This window comes from Tupaia chinensis, unplaced genomic scaffold (assembly GCF_000334495.1).
Source record: "Tupaia chinensis unplaced genomic scaffold, TupChi_1.0 Scaffold000287_1, whole genome shotgun sequence".
Classification (NCBI taxonomy): Eukaryota; Metazoa; Chordata; class Mammalia; order Scandentia; family Tupaiidae; genus Tupaia; species Tupaia belangeri.
In genome coordinates, this window is record NW_006159771.1 from 1,054,357 (window position 1) to 1,055,633 (window position 1,277).

Below are 1,277 nucleotides of genomic sequence, written 5' to 3' on the forward strand. Positions count from 1 at the left end.
GCTTTCTATCTCTCTGTCTCTCTCTGTCTGTCTGGCGAGTGCACGCGCCCTATAGCAAAAACCTCTCCAAAAAAAAAAAAGAGTTATTTTATTTAACTTACTTATTTTAATTTGATCTGAGAGGAAGAGAGAAAGAGCAAGCGAGCAAGTTGCCAGGCCTGGGACTCAAACTGGAGTCGAACATGTGGGAGTCCAGTGCTCTTAACCACCAGGGCACCTGCCAGCCCCTTTATTTATTTTTTTTTAGGGAGATTTTTGGCATGGGCACGTGTGCTCATCAGAGAGACAGAGTGACAATGAGAAATCACCCCCGAGGGGGTTGGCCACACTGCAGACCCTTCTCCATTCTCTTTGGGATTTTGGGCACACACACACACACACACACATGCACCCAGTGTGATACTTATTTATTTGTTTACTTTTTGGGAGAGTTTTTACTATAGGGCACGTGTGCTCGCCAGAAAGACAGAGACAGAGAGACAGAAAGCGAGAAATCACTCCCCAGGGGGGATGGCCACGCCACAATTCCTTCTCCTCCATTCTCCTCTCGGGATCTTGGGCATGTAGGTACACACGCCTGGCGTGAGTTTAAGCCACCGGGTCCAGGACTCGAATTGCGGTGGAATACATGGGAGTCCAGCGACATAGCCGTTCCGCCACCTGCTGGGCCTGCATGCTTTTTTTTTTTTTCAAAGAGAGGTTTTTGCCATCGGGCGCATGTCCTCTTCAGAGACAGACAGAAACAGAGACAGAAAGCACCTGGCGTGAGTTTTAAGCCTCCGGGTCTGAGATTTGAACCACAGTCAACTACATAACCATGATGCCACCTGCTGGCCGGAGGCCTGTTGGTTTTAGGAGTCCGGCAGGTGCTCCTAGGCTCCAGATACCAGCCCATGCCCCCCTGCTCCCGGGGCGGCCCCGCCCAGTGCCCCCATGACCCTTCTCCTGGCCCACCAGGCGGGCCAGCTGCCCTTGGTGAAGCCTTACCTGCGGTCGGTGCAGAGCCAGAACAACAAGAGCGTGAACGAGGCGCTCAATCACCTGCTCATCGAGGAGGAGGACTACCAGGTGGGTGCAGGGACCCTGGGAGGGGTGGGGGACAGCCTCGGCCTTCTGCTTCCCCTGCCGCCTGCAGGAGGGGGAGCAGGTACCCGCTCGCTGAGTCAGCCCACGACCTGGTGTCCCTTCCCTCACAGAAAGGCTGTCTTCTAGGGCTTGAGGGCATCCATCAACGCCTATGACAACTTCGACAGCCTCGGCCTGGCGCGGCGGCTGGA

General features: G+C 54.8%; 1 protein-coding gene across 1 annotated transcript in view; it reads left to right on the plus strand.

Moving 5' to 3' along the window:
- Positions 1 to 1,277, plus strand: part of CLTCL1 (clathrin heavy chain like 1) — a 104,299-nt gene that overhangs the window by 93,515 nt on the left and 9,507 nt on the right. The window contains exons 27-28 of the mRNA XM_006150425.1: positions 958 to 1,068; positions 1,213 to 1,265. Of these exons, the coding sequence (XP_006150487.1) occupies positions 958 to 1,068; positions 1,213 to 1,265 (164 nt within the window). The remainder of the gene's footprint in view (positions 1 to 957; positions 1,069 to 1,212; positions 1,266 to 1,277) is intronic.